Source organism: Haemorhous mexicanus, chromosome 1 (genome assembly GCF_027477595.1).
Source record: "Haemorhous mexicanus isolate bHaeMex1 chromosome 1, bHaeMex1.pri, whole genome shotgun sequence".
Lineage (NCBI taxonomy): Eukaryota > Metazoa > Chordata > Aves > Passeriformes > Fringillidae > Haemorhous > Haemorhous mexicanus.
The window spans coordinates 157,017,939-157,033,942 of record NC_082341.1 but is presented as its reverse complement, the minus strand read 5'-3'; the positions used below and the strand labels follow the sequence as shown (position 1 = coordinate 157,033,942).

Genomic DNA, 16,004 nt, shown 5'->3' with positions numbered 1-16,004 from the left:
ACCTCAGGACTCACCACTCTGAGACAACCAGGAACTGTGGCCTGCAAAATGCCCCGAGGCCATGGGACAACGCTGTCCCACCCACCCAGAACCAGCATAAAAGCTGGCCCAGAGCCTCTCCCTCTCACACACTTCTCCTCAAGCCTTCTGATCCTGCTCCTGCCGACAACCAGGTGAGCCTCAAGCCCTGACTCTCCTGCTCCTGCACTCCTGGCCCCTCTCTTCCAACACGCTCAGCCCCAGCCTTAGCAGCCCTCACGCCTCTCCACAGACCAACAACAGCTTCCACACTCCCTCACCCTGCTGATACTTCTCTCCTTGCTCCCCCACACCTCTACCTTGCCTCACTCCCTTCTCTTCCAGGCACCCTCCACACCACACCCATGGCCTGCAACAGCCTCTGCCGTCCCTGCGGACCCACCCCGCTGGCCAACAGCTGCAACGAGCCCTGCGCCCTGCAATGCCAGGATTCCCACGTCATCATCAACCCTTCCCCTGTGCTGGTCACCCTGCCAGGACCCATCATGACCTCCTTCCCCCAGAACACCGCCGTCGGATCCACCTCCTCCGCTGCTCTGGGCACTGAACTCAATGCCCAGGGACAGCCCATCTCTGGTGGATTTGGCTTTGGTGGCTTTGGCTACGGCCTGGGAGGCCTGGGCTGCTATGGCAGAAGGGGTGGCTACATCTGCTAAGGACCCTCAGCACCACCCCTGACACCACCAGCTCTGGCCTCTGGCAACAGCTCCTGCAAGCAAAGCACCTCCGCTGATGGCCTCTCTACTCCTACCTCACACCTTCCTTCAGCTTCTTCTTTCTCACCATTCCTTCACTTCAATAAATTTTTCTTGCATCACAACCTGAGTTGCCGCCTGTTCTTTTTGAATTCCAATGGTCTCACATCCTCACCCTGTGCAATGCCAGAACTCAACCATTATGGTTGATGGAAACAGAGCAAAGAACATTTCTTAGCAATTATGTCCCCACCAGGAACAACCAACACTGACAAGGGTATCAGGGGAGAGGGGAGACCTTCCAGAACATGACAGAAGACCATCACATCATCTACCAAAGGATTACACACAACAACTCTCCCCTGGGCACTGCCCTGCCAAAGTCACTCTGTGCCAACATACACTGGAAAAATTTTCTTCCCAGCAGCACTATTGAGTCCTCCCAGTGAACAGAGGAATAACATCATTCACTTGGAGAGTAGCTCCAGAGTGAAAATGCTTCTATCCCCCTTGCTCATGTAGGCCTAGCAGGAGCAGGATTTCCAGGACGACGGCCAGTTCAGTTTTATACCTCCAAGTAGAGGGACCCCATTGTCCCTTACACTCTGGGTCCATCCACACACACTGATAAATTCTTCCCTACTTTGCCTATTATATTCACTTCATTTTCACTTGTCCATGTGCCTTCTTTCCCTTCATGTCTGCAGTGCTGTGAACAGATGGACTCCCACACACTCCTGACCTCGTTTACCCAGCCTCGTCTCCTCAGAGTCCAAGCTGTCTCAGTCTCTGTTCGAGCAAGGATCCACCAGGCCCTTAAGTATCTGGTGACCCTTAACTGGTCTTTTTCCACTATCCCCTTGTGCTTCTTCACCTGTCGAGGCCAGAACTGTCCATACCACGTTACACAGGGTCTCCCCAGTGCTCTAAAGAGAGGAAGGGCCACCTCTCACAACTTCATGGCAACAGTTTTCTGAAATCTGTCTTGAACACAGGTGATGCCCCACCAGCATCGCACGGTCCTGCTCACAAAAGCCACTTCTCAGACTCTCTGCCCACAGCATGATCCCGGGCCCAGTGCATTTCCTGTCCAGATGCACAACTTCTCATTTCCCTTGTATGAACCTTGGGAGATTCCTTTAAACCTTAGTCTTGTGGTGGTTCTGAGCAGTTGAACAGTCAAGTGGGGCCTCAGACACTTCAGCACCTGCCACCTCTCTGAAGGGTCAACTCTCCAACTGCCCACATGGAATGGAAGAGTCCAGGTGCTCACACCTGGCACAGATGCAAAGCCCAGACCAGCCTGACACACCTGGGATGGTTTGGGCGCCCTCCCCAACACAACCAGAAACCCAAAACCACGAGTTCTACAGGCTGACCTCACGCATGACGCCCCACCTCTCCAAATCTTGGTCACATCTTCAGTCCCCTTTGACACGTGCCATCAGCACCAGACTTTGGTCTCAAATTCTCGCACTTTAAAGGAAAGATGACTGTGATGGAAGGGGCAGCTCCTCATGCACAGAACAGCTGCAAAGGCCAGCCCAGCCTGACATGGCTGAGGTGGAATGGGGCCCCTTTCCACAATACACCCACAAAAAACAAAACCATACGAGTACCAGAGAATGAGCTCACTGATGACACCCATATTTTTTCTTGGGCTTTTCTTGTATATTTGGGTTTTTCTGACACATATCTTCCAAACAAATCCTCCCAAATACCAACTCTTATTTAAAAGCTGCCATCAAGGTCAGATGGAAAGTTCCTCAAGAGAAGGACATGACACTGCAGAGTTGTCTGCAGCAAAAAGATTCCCCACATGATGACTTGCAAGGCTGTGTCAGACAAAACTGATATTATGACTTCCATTCAGGTACCTCTAGAGAGCAACAAGTCAACCCTCTTTTTCTGAAAAGTGAATGTCTGCAATTCCATCAGCTGCTCCTCACACGCCTTCTTCTCCTTATCCTTCACCAGCTATGGATGAACCAACAGAAGACCTCTGGGAATATGGCAGGCATCTCTAAATCACAGGAATTGCATTCTCAGCTCCAGTGGAAAAGATGTGAAATTTGAAGAGTTTTAGAAATTTCACAACATGGTTGGCAGACAGAAAATGTGATGGTATGGGAGCTGTCACCTGTCACCCCCAGAAGAGCTGCAAAGCCCAAACGAGCCTGACGTGGCTGTGGCAGAATGAGTCCCCTCTTCACCACACACCCACAGAACCACAGCACATCACTGCCACGATGATGACACCCCACCTCTCCAAAGCTTTGGTCACATCTTCAGCCCTCCCAGAGAAACAACATTAACAGCAGTCTTGGTCTCTAATATCTGCATTTAAAAGCTGCCAACAAGGTCATGGCCTCAAGAGCAGGACATGACACTGCAGAGTTGTGGGGAGCAAAATACTCCCCACCTCAGCACTCAGCAGGCCTGCAAAATGCCCCAAGGCCATGGGACAAGGCTGTCCTGCCCCTCCAGAACCAGCATAAAAGCTGGCCCACAGCCTCTCTCCCTCACACACTTCTCCTCCGGATCCTGCAGACAACGAGGTGAGCCTCAATCCTCTGACCCTCCTGCTCCTGCACCCCTGGCCCCTCTCTTCCAGCACTCAGCCCCAGCCTCAGCAGCCCTCATGCTTCTCCACAGGCCCACAAAAACCTCCACACTCCATCACTGCCCCTTGCCCCCCACACCCCTTCCCTGCCTCACCCTCTCTCTTCCAGGTACCCTCCACACCACACCCATGGCCTGCAACAGCCTCTGCCGTCCCTGTGGACCCACCCCGCTGGCCAACAGCTGCAACGAGCCCTGTGCCCTGCAATGCCAGGATTCCCGCGTCATCATCAACCCTTCCCCTGTGCTGATCACCCTGCCAGGACCCATCATGACCTCCTTCCCCCAGAACACCGCTGTCGGATCCACCTCCTCCGCTGCTCTGGGCACTGAACTCAATGCCCAGGGACAGCCCATCTCTGGTGGATTTGGCTTTGGCCTTGGCTACGGCCTGGGAGGCCTGGGCTGCTATGGCAGAAGGGGCGGCTACATCTGCTAAGGGCCCTCAGCACCACCCCTGACACCACCAGCTCTGGCACCTGGCAGCAGCTCCTGCAAGCAAAGCACCTCGGCTGATGGTTGCCCTACTTGAACCTGACATTGGATCCCTTCCACTCACTTCTCCTGTGTATTCATTCCTTTGCCCTCAATAAAATTTTCCTGCAGCAAAGCCTTAGATGCCTTCTGTTCTCATAGAGACTTCTCGGAGCTACACCCAGCACAGATACTTTGCTGCCAGCCTAAATAGCTGCCGTCTTCCTGACACCATCTTCACTTTCAGAGGGGTGCCACAGCCATCCAAGGAAGGTCCCGTTTCCTTGTCCCATTTTTCTGGAAGGGACTTGGTTTACCAGGGTTTCCAGGCTGTCACACCCCTTTCTGTGCGTTCCTCAGCGGATCCAGGTGATGGTCATTGCTGCATTGTCCACCTGGCTGGACGGTCTCCATACCAGCTCCCTGGGAGTCTCCATGCCAGGATCCCACCTTGTTATGAGGCCATCAACTGATCCCTGATGGAGATCCCCCTTTCCCTCCTCATTGCAAGGTCCCATTAAGGGAGCCTCCAGGGCACCCTCTTCCCTGTTCAGGGTTCCTGGATCATCTGTGCTAGTGACCCCAAGCCAGCAACCCTCTGCTCTGATGTCACACATCATGTCCCCATTATGACTTGAGTCCCAGCAAGTCACTGTGGATTTCTGAGGTGCATCATGGAGACTTGGCAACAAGGTGCAGGAACAAGCCTGTGACCCTGCTGAGAAGATGGTGCCCCTTGTGCCACCTTCCTGCCTCTTTGCCTCCCAGTTTTGACACTCCAACATGACTTTTTGGGTCATAAAGATCTTTGGTCTCCCCAAATTGCTTCTCACCAGTGATGTTCACTCTTTCTTCTCCTTTGATGTGTTTTTTTTCTCTGTACAAAGGCTCCCGGCAAACAGGTGAGCTCTGGGCTGACACACGAGTTCAAAGTCTCCAGGGCTATTGGCAGCACTAAAATATTCATCAAAAGCAAATTAAAATAACATCTCTGGAGCAGCTGGAGCCCAGAGAGGCAGAGAACTCCATGCACAGCTGGATTCAGATTTGGTTCAAAGAGGAAGAATTTGCTGAGGAACAAAGCCCTTCCTTAAAACCAAAACTAAACAGCCCCTGCAGCTGAGCTGGGAAAGGAGAGAGGGAATAGGTTGGGAACTGTTTGGCCTTTTTATTTCTCTATTGAGTAAATAGTGCATTTCCCCTAGCTGGCCTTGAGGCACCAACTTCAGCTCATCTTAAAGTAAAGTCGAACCCATAAAAAGGCAAATTTAAGTAATCCGTGCTCTTATACTCATTCACCTTGGAGTTCATCCAGCTTGACATCAACACTTGGACTGAAACAAGAGCAGGATTTCACCTTCCCAAGGTCCTGGGACATGCCCAAGCAGCCAGGCCCAGCGGGATGTCTGCCTCATCCCAAACCTGCGCCAGAGACGCTCTTTTTGGGCACAGTCAGCTCACGTGGGTTCCAGGGAACACTGGGAGGAGGCTCAGATCCACGTCCACAGTGCCCTGTGCCCACATTCCTCTCTCCCATCCACCCTGGGAAATCCAGGTCCCTTGTGTTGCCCCACTGCCTGGTTCTCTGCACTCCATCCAAGGAGACCCCAAGCAGATGGGATGGGCTGGAAGAGGTGGCATCTCTTCCAGCGTCTCTCCCAATGGGATTCACACCCACCCTGCCAAGATCCCACTCCCAGAATAACCCCAAACCCCATCACGGAGCAGTGGCAGGTTCATCTCCCTCCTCCAGAGGACTGGACTTGACAAGACCAAATCCAAAATGATGGTGGAAAGGACATTCTTGTGGAGCAGCTGCTTCCAATCCCATGGTCAGGATTTCTTGGAATATCTCTGGCCACCACCACCATCCCTATCCCAGTCCTCCCCCTCTGTGCTTTTGGATAATTCCCACTGCCAAAGTGCTGCACATTGTGGAGAGCAACCCTCAGTCCCTACGGAAACTGGCACAGGCCATCTTGTGAGACAAGGCCTGGAAAAAGGGGTCACTGCTGGTGTGCTGCTCCCTAAAAAAGAACCACAAAGCTAGAATTTTAGCAGGGAAGGGATGCTTAGAGCTGTCTCACCTGGGCTCCCGGAGCTTGGCTGCAGCTGTAAAGCATCATCCTCGGACAGCTTCCACCAGGGATAGGCTGTACCAGGGAATCTCATACCCTTCTGCCCCACCTTCTTAGGAGGCATGGGGAGAGCAGAGCAGGGAGTGGGGCTGGACCCAAAACCGGGCCCGTTCCAGAGAAATAGGTCACCCAACAAGGAAGCTTCATTACGGAAATGACACCTCACGCGAAGCAGCGGTTCTCCGACAGGATCTGGCCAAGCCACCCAAGCTTTATCCTGCTGGCTGGAAGGTCCTAGGATGTCCTCTGGATCATGTCACGCAGACGCCCTGCCCAGATGAGCTAATGGGTCTGCTGCAGGCTTTGATCCTCAGATCCCAAAGGCCTTGTTAGATAACATCAGAAGCCTGGGTGATATTTCATTAACAAATGAGTCCGTCCCATGTGGTCGCCGCAACTTTATCCCGTTCCCCTGTGATCTTCCCTCATGCTCCAACATTTCTTTGGTAATTAGCCCCAGAATTAGCATATTTAAGCTCCAAAATTACTACATTTAATGCAACACCGTGGTTATTCGAGTGCTGTCACAGCAGCTCTTGGCTGCGCCACCTCCCAGCAATTCCTTGGCTGAAACATGGTTTTATCCTTAATTAGTCTCCCAAAACTTGCAAGAGGCAGCAGGAAGATCTTATTCTCCCACCAGTATGTGGAAAATCTTCCTTGGCTTTTCCCCTTCATCCCTGAGAGTTCAAGGCCACATTGGAGCAACCTGATCTAGTGGAAGGTGTCTCTGCCCATGGCAGGGGGTTGGAATGGTGTGATTTTTACTTATGAGAATGATTTTAATCCAACCCAAACCCTTTTATTCCGTAATTTCGCAGTGGAGTGAGGTGGAAGCGTGGACGCAGCTGGATCTGACTCATCCCAACATCAACGTGAGGTTTCTTCTTGCCAAACCTCAGTGTCTCGTGGAGGATGCAGGGCAGACGTGAAATTAGCTGGCATGGAGAAGGAGCTTCAGTGTCCATCCCTGGCTCCGTGGGTGAGATCAGCCAGGGAATCCTGTAAAACATCAGGTGGGAACAATACCAAGACCCTTGGGAGTGGGATTCTGGAGCTGGAAAGGCCTGAAAGGGCTGGACACATGATGGGACTCAGCCAGCTGGGAGAGGGAATGAGCACTTCCAGAGGACAGAGGCACAAGGTGACATCTTTTAATATGCAAATGACAACCCGCCCCAACTTCCAGCAAGGAGGTCCCCAAGGATCCAGCCTTCCCTGATATTTTTCCAAAGGAAAAGGGCACATTTCCAGATCTCAGACAGGACAAAAGGAATGAAAAACTGATCTTCTATTGCTCCTTGACACTGGGGCTACCCAGGGCTTTGGTAGGAGGAATGTGGGAATTCCTGATTGGGTCTCCCTTAATTCTACTTTCAAAATTTTAATTTAGAGCAAATCACTGCCTTTGCCTTGCAAAAATCCCGAGGGAAAAGCCAGCTGGATGTGGGGGTGGAGAGGGTGCCTTCAAAACCATCCCCCACACACAGGAAAGCTCTGCTCATTTTAAATCTAGGCTTAAGTGCATTAAAAGTGATTAAAACGTTTTCACATCGAAATCCCTTTTGATGAGCCCCTTTGCGGGGGAGGGACACCTAAGAAACCCCTTTTTTTTGTACCCCCTTCCTTTCCTGCACCCCTTTCCTTGCTTGTGCACCCCTTCCCATGAACCCCCTTAAAACCCCGGCACCCTCTTCCCTTCTCCTTTCCTTTCCCCTGCACTTGCATCCACTCACCATCCACCCTTCTGTCACAGCACCCCCATTCCCTTCCTCCCTTCCCTTTCCTGCACCTCCTTCCCTCCCCCTGCACCTCCTTTCCCCCCTCCCCGCACCCCCTTCTCTTCCCTGCACCCCTTTCCCTTATTCCTCTTCCCTTCCTAAAATCTCCCCTGCTCCCGGCATGGACTACATTTCCCGAAGAGCTAAGCGGCAGCGCCCGGTGACGGCGGCGGAAGAAGCCGAGCGCAGCCGAACTCTCACCGGGCCGAGACGAACAGAACTCAGCCAAGCCCCCAACGACCTGGCCCGAGTGATTCCGAATCCAGCCCAGCCCCCACCGAACCGAGCGCAACCGAACCTAGCCGAGTCCCCACGAAGCACCGCCGAGCACAGCCGAATCCAGCCGAGCTCGCACCAAGCCGAGCCGCGCGAAGCCGAATCCAGCCGAGCCCCTACCGACTCAACCCGAACTCCCACCGAGCCGAGAGCAGTCGAACTCAACCGAGCGGATCCGAGCTCACCCGAGTGGCCCCGAATCCGTCTGAGGGTGAGACGCGCCCCTCACCCCATTGAGGGACATTTGTGGGGACAGGAGTCACCCCAGACCGGTGGGGAGAAGAAGCGGGGTGTTCCCAAAGTGGGGGGACAGGACGGTGGGGAAGGCAGGGGGACGGGAGGTTGTGGGTTGGGAGGGGGGACGCGCGGCGGGACAGGAAGGGGTGCGGGGAGATGGGGGTGCAGGAGAGAGATTTGGGGTGCAGGGGAGGTGGGGGGTGAGGACTGGGTTCAGAGCTGCGATTTGGGGTGCAGTGCTGGGGTCTGAGGGGCAGGGGAGGTGTGGGATGCAACCCTGGGTGCAGAGCTGGGATTTGGGGTGCGGGGAAGCCTTAGGTTGCAAACATAGGACTTGGGGTGTAGGGCGAAATTTGGGGTTCAGGGGGAGATCTGGGGTGCAGACCCGGAGTGCAGAGGGAGATTTGGGGTACAGAAGGAGATCTGGGGTGCGAGTGGAGATTTGGGGTGCAGACACAAGACTCGGGGTTCGGGAGTAGATCTGGGGTGCAGCCCCTGAGGTGCAGGGGGAGATTTGGGGTGTGGGAGGTGATTTGGGGGTGCAGAAGGCGATTTGGGGCACACACCTGGGGGTGCAGGTGCCCCTCCCTTTCCAGAGGCCGGGCGGTGCCACGTGGCAGCTCCGGCTCTGGCCCAGGTGGCTTCCAGCTGAGGAGTTCCCGCCCCATCACAGCCAAACACGCCCCTTTTTGCCCAGAAACGCAGAAATTTTCCCCCAAAACCCCAATTCCACCTGGCTAGGGTGTGGGGAGATGCTCATGGGTTCCCACACCAGGGTGGTCAGTGCCGAAGTGATCCCATCTTGTCCCCCCGGCGCCTCCCTGCAGGGTTTTGGCCATGACGGAGGTGACCAAGCGCATCCTGGTGACAGGTGGCACCGGCCTGGTGGGCAGAGCCATCCAGAAGGTAGTGGCTGATGGAGAGGGGCAGCCGGATGAGGAGTGGATCTTCGTGTCCTCCCGGGACGCCGACTTGACGTGAGTTGGGGTTTTTCCTTGGAAACCCCAGAATTTCCTCTATCAGCCCCAAAAAAACCCAAAATTTCCCATCCCTGGATTTGGGTTTTCCTTTGAAGCACCCCAGTCTGCTCTGTTGACGCCACTGAAGCCCAAATTTCCCCATTGCAGGATTCAATTTTTCCTTGGAAACAGCCCAGTCTGCTCTGTTGGCCCTGAAAAACCCCAAAATTTTCCATCCCAGAATTTGGGTTTTCCTTAGAAAGTCCCCAGTCTGCTCTGTTGACCTCACCCAATCCCAAATTTCCTTAGAAACTCCCCAATCTGCCCCCATTGACTCCAACATTTCCACTCCTGGGATTGGGTTTTTCCTCAGAAACACCTCAATTTGCTCTGCTGACCCTGCTGAATCCCAAAATTTCCCCTTCCAGGAGCAGCTCCGAGACCAAAGCCTTGTTTGAGAGGCACAAGCCCACTCATGTCATCCACCTGGCCGCCATGGTTGGAGGCCTCTTCAAAAACATCCGCTCCAACCTGGATTTTTGGGTGAGCACCCACGAAATTGGCACTGCTGGGATCCCTGTGGGTGCTGTGCTCCCTAAATTGGGTTATGGGCAGACAGGGATGTGGCTTGCTCTACTCCCAGAGCCAAACCAGAGCTCCGGTGGTTTCTGAAGTTATTAATGAGTTGTTGGTGAAGGAATTTGGGGATCCCTGACCCCACGATCCTGATAAATGTCCCTTTTCCCAGAGGACAAACATCCACATCAATGACAACGTCCTGCACTCTGCCCATGAGTCAGGGGTGCAGAAGGTGGTCTCCTGCCTCTCCACCTGCATCTTCCCAGACAAGACCACCTATCCCATCGATGAGACCATGGTGAGAATCCCCATTCCCACACAAAATCCAGGGAAAGTCCCTCCCCTGCTTCATTTATCTGCTCTGGATATTCCCAGATCCACAATGGGCCACCTCACAGCTCCAACTTTGGCTACTCCTACGCCAAGAGGATGATTGATGTCCAAAATAGGTGAGTTGGGGACATGGGAGCAGCCATTGGTTTTCAAGGCAAGGGAAATCCAGTGGGATTTCCAGGTGGAAGTTGGGGAGATCCCTGGGCTGAGCAGGTGAAGATGCTGCTGGCCAGGGTTTTTTGGGGGCACATCAGTGCTGGAGGAAGGGGCTTGACAGCCCACCCACCATCTCTTCCCTGCTCTTATCCAGGGGTTATTCCGAGCAGCATGGCCGACGCTTCACTGCCGTCATTCCCACCAACGTCTTCGGGCCACATGACAACTTCAACATCGAGGATGGCCACGTCCTGCCAGGACTCATCCACAAGGTCTACCTGGCCAAACGTGAGGGTGGCAGGACTTCCAGTGATTTTTTCTGGGGAGAAATAAGGGGTTTTTCCTTTCCCACCTGCTCTGTGGGGTGGTTAGAGGTGGATCTGGTGATCATGGCTCCTTCCTCCTCCAGAGTCCGGCTCTGCTCTGACCGTCTGGGGAACAGGCAAGCCCAGGAGACAGTTCATCTATTCCCTGGTAGGTGTGGCATTGGGAAGCAGGGAATGGGGCTGAAGGATCCACTGGCAGGACCCTAGAGGGGTCTGAACCCCCCTGGCTTGTCCTGGGACATCCCCAGAATTATGTCCCCTTGGGATGGGAGGGCTGGGGGACATCAGTGACCCCTGCAAGAGTTGTCTGCTCTTCCACAGGACCTGGCCCGACTTTTCATTTGGGTGCTGCGGGAGTATGATGAGGTGGAACCAATCATTTTGTCAGGTAAGCCCTGGCTGTCCCCCAGGCATCGCCTCCCCATGAGGGAACAGCCATGATCCTTCCCTTCTCCACAGTGGGAGAAGAAGATGAAGTCTCCATCCGGGAAGCAGCAGAAGCTATCGCGGAGGCCATGGAATTCAGGGGAGAGCTTGTTGTATCCTTCACAAAAGCCCCTCTTCCCACCAGCTCCCCTGGGAGATTCCATGATCCAGAGGATCCTTCCCACCAAAGGAGCAAAAGCAAGACTTGTTTTTCCTCCTTAACCCTTCCCATCCCAGTTTGACACCACCAAGTCCGACGGGCAGTTCAAGAAGACAGCCAGCAATGCCAAGCTCAGGCGGTACCTGCCCGGATTCCAGTTCACACCTTTCAGGGAAGGTGAGATGGGGGTGTCTCCAGGAGAGACCGAGGGTCCTACCCTGTGCCATCAGCCTTGGTTCATCCTTTACGGATGAGGAATGAGGGTGGTGAAACACTGGCACATGTTGCCCAGGGAGGTGGTGGTTTCCCCATCCCTGGAAATATGCAAGGTCAGGCTGGATGGGACATGGAGCAACCCAGTCTCCTGGGAGGTGTCTCCTTGCATGGTGGTTGGATGAGAAGACCTAAAAAAAGTCCCTTCCAACCCAACCAATCTCATGATTCTCTGACCAAAATCCATTCCCAATCCCCCAAATGTCCGATGATTCTTTGACCAAAATCAATTCCCAATCCCAAAACCCATCCCATGATTCTGTGACCAAAATCCATTTCCAGTCCCCAAACCCATCCCGTGATTCTCTGACCAAAATCCATTCCAAACCCCAAACCATCCCATCTTCTCCTTCCCCAGCCGTGAAGGAAACCTGTGCCTGGTTCAATGCCAACTATGCCAACGCCAGGAAGTGATGGCACCGGGACCACCTGGCACCGGGATCATCCTCTTCAACTCAGGGTTGTCCTTTGCTGGGGCAGAGGATGGGGCTGGGGGGGTGACAGTGACATTTCCAAAGTAAAAATGGAAGCCCGGGGAGCAGCTCCCACATTCCTGCCCCACTGCTGGGAGCGGTGCAGGATGCCCAGGGCAGGGGGGAGGAAAGTTGGGGCATCCCAAAAAGATTCCAAATCAAGTGGTAGGAGCCAACTGGAGCCATCGCCGTGGCTGTGTCCAAGAGGGTGGTGGCTCTGAGCTGTTAATGAGCTACTTTAATTACCTGCAATTAGGTGTAATAAAGGGAAGGCAATCAGGAATCCAGGGCATGGAAATGGCAGCAGGGAATTTGCTGCTGCTCTTGGCACATGGGGATGATTTCACAGCCCCCTATCTCAGGATAGGAATGGGAAACACTCCAGCTGTAATTGTGGCATTTATTAAAATATATGCAAATAGCATAAAACTGGTGGGATAATGAACATCTGCCCTGTACCCACATCCAGTGGCATCCTTGGGGTCCATATTCTCCACCAGGATCTGGAATAGCCATAAAAAGGGTTAAAACCCCTCAGGGAGGGGGTAGAAAGTCAAAAATGGGGGGATGAATCCATGGCCGAGCTACTGCTGGTGGAGTGAATGTGGCAGAATTCCAGCCCAGGAATTGCTTTCTTCCGGCACCGCTGCCCAGCCCTGGTGAGCCCCTGGCACGGGCACCTACAGAAGAGACACCCATCAGCACCCCAGGAAGCCACCAGCAGCGGGGTCTCCCCCTGAGGTGACACCAAGCCGTGGAGAAGGGACATTCTGGGTGGTTGGTGCTCACATGTTGGCCCTCGGGCTGCAGGGTTTGGGCTCCCAGAGCTTCCCAGCATACATGACCAGCTCCGTTGTCACCTGGTTTGGGAAGAAGGGGGTTCCTGCAGATGTCCCTTGTCCCCTGGGGTGCCTTGGCCATCCTTCAGGACACCCTTTTCCACCCCAAATTCCTCCCTGTATGTCATGTCCCCAGCCCTCTCTGTCTCCGAAGGGGTTGCCGCATACCCAGAGGTGCCACCATGGTGAGGACACCCCAACCCTGAAAGACCTGACCCTCAGTGAGACCCAGGTGGCCCCCAGGAGCAGGTTTTGGGGGACAACACCAACATGAGGACATCCCACCCAGCACCTTACCCCACACGAGCTCGGTGTTGTCCTCTGGCGATCGGAGTCAGGTGACACCTGCCCTGTGACTTGGGGAATGTCCCCGGCCACCTCTTGGGACTGCTCCAGGGGTGAAGGCTCTGCAAGAACATGACAGGGGTGGAGATACCCTCCGAGGTGGAGGATTGGGACACTCTGGGGTGGTGGCACATGCCCTGGCAGAGCTTGGGGACACTCTGGGATAACACACATGGGGACGTGTCAGAGCTTCAGATCTGTGTCCTACAGCTACCACACCTCCCACCTTGTGGGCACCTCTCATTTTGCAGGCAGCTCATCTCCATCCTGTCCAACTCCTCTTGCAGCAGCTCCATATCGCATTCCCTGTGTAGGAAGAAGGAAAACTGGACTCCTGTCACCTTGGTGGCTTCTTTGTCACCACCACCATGGAGATATGCACCTCTCCAGCCTCTCCACACCCTTCTCTGAGTAGAAGTAGGTCAAGGAGCTGAGAAGAGGTGCCCAAAAGCCGTAGGAAAGCCATCAGGATGTGTCCTGTCCTTTCCTGGAGACCTCTGCCAGATGGCTCCAGGATGGACACCCAGGGATGTGCCATTGACCAGAAACAGGATATGGAGTGGGGATGAGAAACCCAAAAGCTGTAGGAAAGCCATCCAAGTTGTGTCCTGTCCTTTCCTGGAGACCTCTGCCAGATGGCTCCAGGATGGGACATCCAGGATGGGAAATTCAGGATGAGGCTCCAAGGATGGGACATCCAAGATGGAACATCTGAACAGAAATGGTGCAGGGAGTTGGGATGAGGTGTCCGAAAGCCATAGGGAAGCCACCAAGATGTGTCCTGTCCCTTCCTGAGAACTTCTGCCAGATGGCTCCAGGGCAGGAAATCCAGGGTGGGAAATCCAGGGTGGGAAATCCAGAGTGGGACCCAGCAGCTCCCAAGGGTTCCATGCCATGTCCTCAACCATCTCCTACCTCTCTGGGGTGGAGGTGAGCCGGTACCGAGCCTTTTCCCGGGAAACCACTGGCCGGATCCTTCTGGCACCACGGCAGGCGGATGCCAGCAGCCAATGCCCTGTGGGAGAATGAGAGGGTGGGGGAGGACAGACCCTCCCCCCCCAGGGTGGTGTGTCTCCAGCCACTGTCCCCACACTTGTCCCCACCTGCCGCAGCAAGGACCAGGAGAGTGGAGATTGCTGGAATACCGAGGGTGCTGGAAGCGAGGAAGAGGAGGAGAAGGATGGCCCGGAATGACACCGGCACCAGTGGGAGAACCAGGAGCACCAAGTATGAGCTGTGTGGGATGCAGGAGGAGGTGACACTTTGGCTCTGACCTGTGGGATGGGGAAGAAGAGCCTGGTGTTGGTACCCACCAGCTCCCATTGATCCTCCAGCCCCCATTCCCACTCACCATCCAGGTCAGGGACGGCTTTGAGGTGCTCCAGGTGCTTTTCCAGCCGGCTTTGTGCATCTTCCAAGGCCATCAGCATCAGCTCCAAGCTCTGGTTGACTCTCTGCAGCTTCTCCATCACCTCCTGAAGGACCAGGATGCTCTCTGCATATGGAAAAGATGGAAACAGCAGTGGGATGAGCTAAGGAAGATGCACCCCGGTGTGAAAAAACCTGGGAATGGGATTTGCCATGTTCCCACCTGGCTGGGGATGAATATCCTGAGGTCTTTCCTGCTCCTGATGGAGGTTGGATAGTTGTCCTCCCTGGAGCTCTGCAGCCCTACAGCTGCTCACATTCCCTGTGGGGTGGGAAAAGAGGTTGGATCAGTCCCAAAGTGGGATATGGGAATGTTGCAGCATCCCAGCCCTGGCTCGTACCCATCCAGCGGGCGATGTCCTGCATGAGCTGGGCCACGGGGGTCTCATCCAGTGCCGACCTCATCCAGGTCTCCCAGAGCTCCTCCTGAGGTGAATATTTGGGGGGTAATGATGGAGGAATGCTGGTTTTCCCCATGGACACCCCAAATGCACCCCTGGGTGTTCCCAGCACAGGATGGGGGACAGAGGAGGGGGTTTGGGGATGTAAAATATGGAAAAAAGTGTGAACTCACTCCTGAATTTGGCCTTCACCCCCCCAAAAAACATCCCTACACCAAGCAAAGAGGCTGCCCAGGACGGGGGGATCCCAGAATCCAAATTTCCCAGCCAGAAGGAGTCCCACAGCCACCACACAGTAACAGAAGTCCAGGTGTGACATCTGGGATGTGACTTCATCCTGGAACCGGCTGTCACCCCTGGTTGTCTTGAGGGAGATTTTTGGGGTGAAACCCAGCTCTGGGGCTCTGGGGAGGGGGTCCCCACCTTCTTTGGGGGGGCAGCAAGGCCCAGCCACCCCAAAAACCCAGCAGTAGTGCAGAGGAGCAGCACAGCCCAGGAGCTCTGGAACAGCATGATGGGAATGGAGGGGATCCTGTGGGGAAAAGAGGGTGGGGAAAAGCCCCCATATTCATGTGTTTATATTACAGGATCCCCCCTCCCCAAATTTCAGGGTCCCGTCCACCAGGGGAACCTCCCATAGTCCCAGGGATGCCGGTGGGTGAGGAGCACCCTGGAGTGGGAAGCAGCTCCCACATCTATGGACAAATTAAGCGACACCCCCCTCGGAGAGTACCCCCCACAAACCCGTGGATGCCGGCAGGTGGGGGAACCTGTGGGGCGAGGAGAGTGGGAAGCACCTCCCACATCCACGGACAACTTTGGGGACCTCCTCCACTCCAAATTTAGTCCCCACCCCCGCGGTGGGGATCCCCCCGTGGCCCCAGGGGTACCGGGGCTCCACTGAGCGCTGCGGGGAAGGTTTGGACAGGGTTTGGGAATGATTTGGGAATTCCCTCCAGGACCCCCACGCGTGGACCTGCGCGAACCACGTGGCGCCGGCGCCTGCGCAGTTTCCCCTCTTTACCCCGTTCACCCCTCCCCTTA

At 54.7% G+C, this 16,004-nt stretch overlaps 4 protein-coding genes across 11 annotated transcripts; 3 read left to right on the top strand and 1 right to left on the bottom strand.

Annotated features, from left to right (window-relative positions):
• Positions 1–366: 366 nt before the first annotated feature.
• LOC132333684 (feather beta keratin-like) lies at positions 367–695 on the top strand. The gene has a single exon (XM_059859059.1). It carries the CDS (start codon positions 384–386, stop codon positions 693–695), a length of 312 nt encoding a protein of 103 aa, XP_059715042.1. The 5' UTR covers positions 367–383.
• Positions 696–3,474: 2,779 nt separating this feature from the next.
• LOC132338530 (feather beta keratin-like) lies at positions 3,475–3,854 on the top strand. Its single transcript, XM_059868221.1, has one exon. It carries the CDS (start codon positions 3,487–3,489, stop codon positions 3,793–3,795), a length of 309 nt encoding a protein of 102 aa, XP_059724204.1. The 5' UTR covers positions 3,475–3,486; the 3' UTR covers positions 3,796–3,854.
• A 4,108-nt stretch (positions 3,855–7,962) lies between these two features.
• On the top strand, positions 7,963–12,376 carry GFUS (GDP-L-fucose synthase). 2 transcript variants are annotated; one of them, XM_059868219.1, is made up of 11 exons: positions 7,963–8,297; positions 9,090–9,239; positions 9,650–9,764; positions 9,970–10,098; positions 10,176–10,249; positions 10,444–10,577; positions 10,699–10,763; positions 10,937–11,003; positions 11,075–11,154; positions 11,279–11,378; positions 11,833–12,376. In XM_059868219.1, the coding sequence occupies exons 2-11, from the start codon at positions 9,100–9,102 to the stop codon at positions 11,886–11,888; spliced, it is 960 nt and encodes a 319-aa protein (XP_059724202.1). In that variant the 5' UTR covers positions 7,963–8,297; positions 9,090–9,099; the 3' UTR covers positions 11,889–12,376. The 2 variants fall into 2 exon arrangements, with proteins under 2 accessions (XP_059724202.1, XP_059724194.1); XM_059868211.1 differs by having other exon boundaries at positions 7,965–8,236.
• On the bottom strand, positions 12,334–15,946 carry LOC132338500 (uncharacterized). 7 transcript variants are annotated; one of them, XM_059868158.1, is made up of 10 exons: positions 15,705–15,946; positions 15,384–15,492; positions 14,901–14,985; positions 14,723–14,821; positions 14,483–14,626; positions 14,235–14,405; positions 14,047–14,146; positions 13,358–13,437; positions 12,737–13,193; positions 12,334–12,627 (listed from the first exon to the last, which is right to left on the bottom strand). In XM_059868158.1, exons 1-10 carry the CDS (start codon positions 15,764–15,766, stop codon positions 12,501–12,503), a joined length of 1,434 nt encoding a protein of 477 aa, XP_059724141.1. In that variant the 5' UTR covers positions 15,767–15,946; the 3' UTR covers positions 12,334–12,500. The 7 variants fall into 7 exon arrangements, 5 of the variants coding, with proteins under 5 accessions (XP_059724141.1, XP_059724149.1, XP_059724135.1 ...); XM_059868166.1 differs by having other exon boundaries at positions 12,737–12,807; positions 13,084–13,193; positions 14,047–14,626; XM_059868152.1 differs by having other exon boundaries at positions 14,047–14,626.
• Positions 15,947–16,004: the final 58 nt, after the last annotated feature.

What these genes read in the sequence shown, in the direction of transcription:
- LOC132333684 (XM_059859059.1), top strand. Translation starts at nt 384, where the DNA reads ATGGCCTGCAACAGCCTCTGCCGTCCCTGCGGACCCACCCCGCTGGCC.
- LOC132338530 (XM_059868221.1), top strand. Translation starts at nt 3,487, where the DNA reads ATGGCCTGCAACAGCCTCTGCCGTCCCTGTGGACCCACCCCGCTGGCC.
- GFUS (XM_059868219.1), top strand. Translation starts at nt 9,100, where the DNA reads ATGACGGAGGTGACCAAGCGCATCCTGGTGACAGGTGGCACCGGCCTG. An exon ending in ATCCCATCGATGAGACCATG is followed by an intron (nt 10,099 to 10,175) that starts GTGAGAATCCCC and finishes GGATATTCCCAG; the next exon opens with ATCCACAATGGGCCACCTCA. An exon ending in GTTCACACCTTTCAGGGAAG is followed by an intron (nt 11,379 to 11,832) that starts GTGAGATGGGGG and finishes CTCCTTCCCCAG; the next exon opens with CCGTGAAGGAAACCTGTGCC.
- LOC132338500 (XM_059868152.1), bottom strand. Translation starts at nt 15,766, where the DNA reads ATGTGGGAGGTGCTTCCCACTCTCCTCGCCCCACAGGTTCCCCCACCT. An exon ending in GGACATCGCCCGCTGGATGG is followed by an intron (nt 14,822 to 14,900) that starts GTACGAGCCAGG and finishes CCCACCCCACAG; the next exon opens with GGAATGTGAGCAGCTGTAGG. An exon ending in TGCAGCCCGAGGGCCAACAT is followed by an intron (nt 12,628 to 12,736) that starts GTGAGCACCAAC and finishes TCTCTTCTGTAG; the next exon opens with GTGCCCGTGCCAGGGGCTCA.